The 1155-nt window shown below is 51.5% G+C and overlaps 1 protein-coding gene across 1 annotated transcript in view; it reads right to left on the bottom strand.

The window, feature by feature from the left end:
- The window catches only part of NLRP12 (NLR family, pyrin domain containing 12), a 35685-nt gene that overhangs the window by 15709 nt on the left and 18821 nt on the right, over positions 1–1155 (bottom strand). The window contains exon 5 of the mRNA XM_011979578.1: positions 666–974. Within this exon, the coding sequence (XP_011834968.1) occupies positions 666–974 (309 nt within the window). The remainder of the gene's footprint in view (positions 1–665; positions 975–1155) is intronic.

Raw genomic sequence — 1155 nt, 5'->3', positions numbered from 1 at the left:
GTTGGCCAGGCTGGTCTCGAACTCCTGACCTCAGGTGATCTGCCCACCTTGGCCTCCCAAAGTGCTGGGATTACAGGCGTGAACCACTGCTTCTGGCCTATACCTGGCTGATTAAAAAAAAAAAAATTGTAGGTCGGGTGCAGTGGCTCACGCCTGTAATTCCAGCACTTTGGGAAGCTAAGATCGGTGGATCATTTGAGGTCAGGAGTTCAAGACCAGCCTGGTCAACATGGGGAAACCCCATCTCTACTAAAAATACAAAAAAGTTAGCTGGGTATGGTGGTAGGTGCCTGTCATTTCAGCTACTTGGGAGGCTGAGGCAGGAGAATCACTTGAACCCAGGAGGTGGAGGTTGCAGTGAGCTGAGATCACACAACTGCACTCCAGCCTGGGCGACATAGCAAGACCCCGTCTCCGGGGAGAAAAAGAAAAGGTGGGGGATGGCCCCAGGGACTCTTCCTCATGTGGAATTGAGTATGGAGTCAGAGGAGGGCAGAAGGAGGTCCTCTAAAGAGCCTAGAGTCCAGGGCCAGGGTCTTAGGTCATGGGGTTAAGGGCCAGCCCTGATTGAAAGGTGGAGATTTGAGGATTACCAGCATTGTGTGGTATTTCATGCCCCAGGAGACAATGAGCTTAAGAAGTTGCTCTCGAGAATAAAGACTCACTGAATCATCTGCAGCCTGCATTGGGGATGCCGCAGGCCCTCGCAAAGCAGCGTCATGCCTGGGAATCCAACACCATTGCCACTGAGATCCATCCTTGTTAAATTCTTATTGGCTATGAGAGCTGCAGAGAGGTCCTCACAGGCTGAGCTGGAGATGCGGCACCTCTTCAGCCTGGGGTGGAAAAGAGGAGAAAGGAGCTGGTCATGTCCTTTGCACCAGTTTTGTGGATTGTTTTCTTTTGCTTTTTTTTTTTTTTTTTCCCTGAGACAGAGTCTCTCTGCCACCCAGGCTGGAGTGCAGTGGCACGATCTCAGCTCACCATAACCTCTGCCTCCTGGGTTGAAGGGATTTTCCTGCCTTGGCCTCTTGAGTAGCTGGGATTACAGTCGTGTGCCACCACGCCTGGCTAATTTTTGTATTTTTAGTAGAGATGGGGTTTCACCATGTTGGCCAGGCTGGTCTTGAACTCCCGACCTCAGGTGATCCACCC

The sequence above is a fragment of the Mandrillus leucophaeus genome, unplaced genomic scaffold (assembly GCF_000951045.1).
Source record: "Mandrillus leucophaeus isolate KB7577 unplaced genomic scaffold, Mleu.le_1.0 Scaffold104, whole genome shotgun sequence".
Lineage (NCBI taxonomy): Eukaryota > Metazoa > Chordata > Mammalia > Primates > Cercopithecidae > Mandrillus > Mandrillus leucophaeus.
This window is presented reverse-complemented; position numbering and strand designations above follow the sequence as displayed.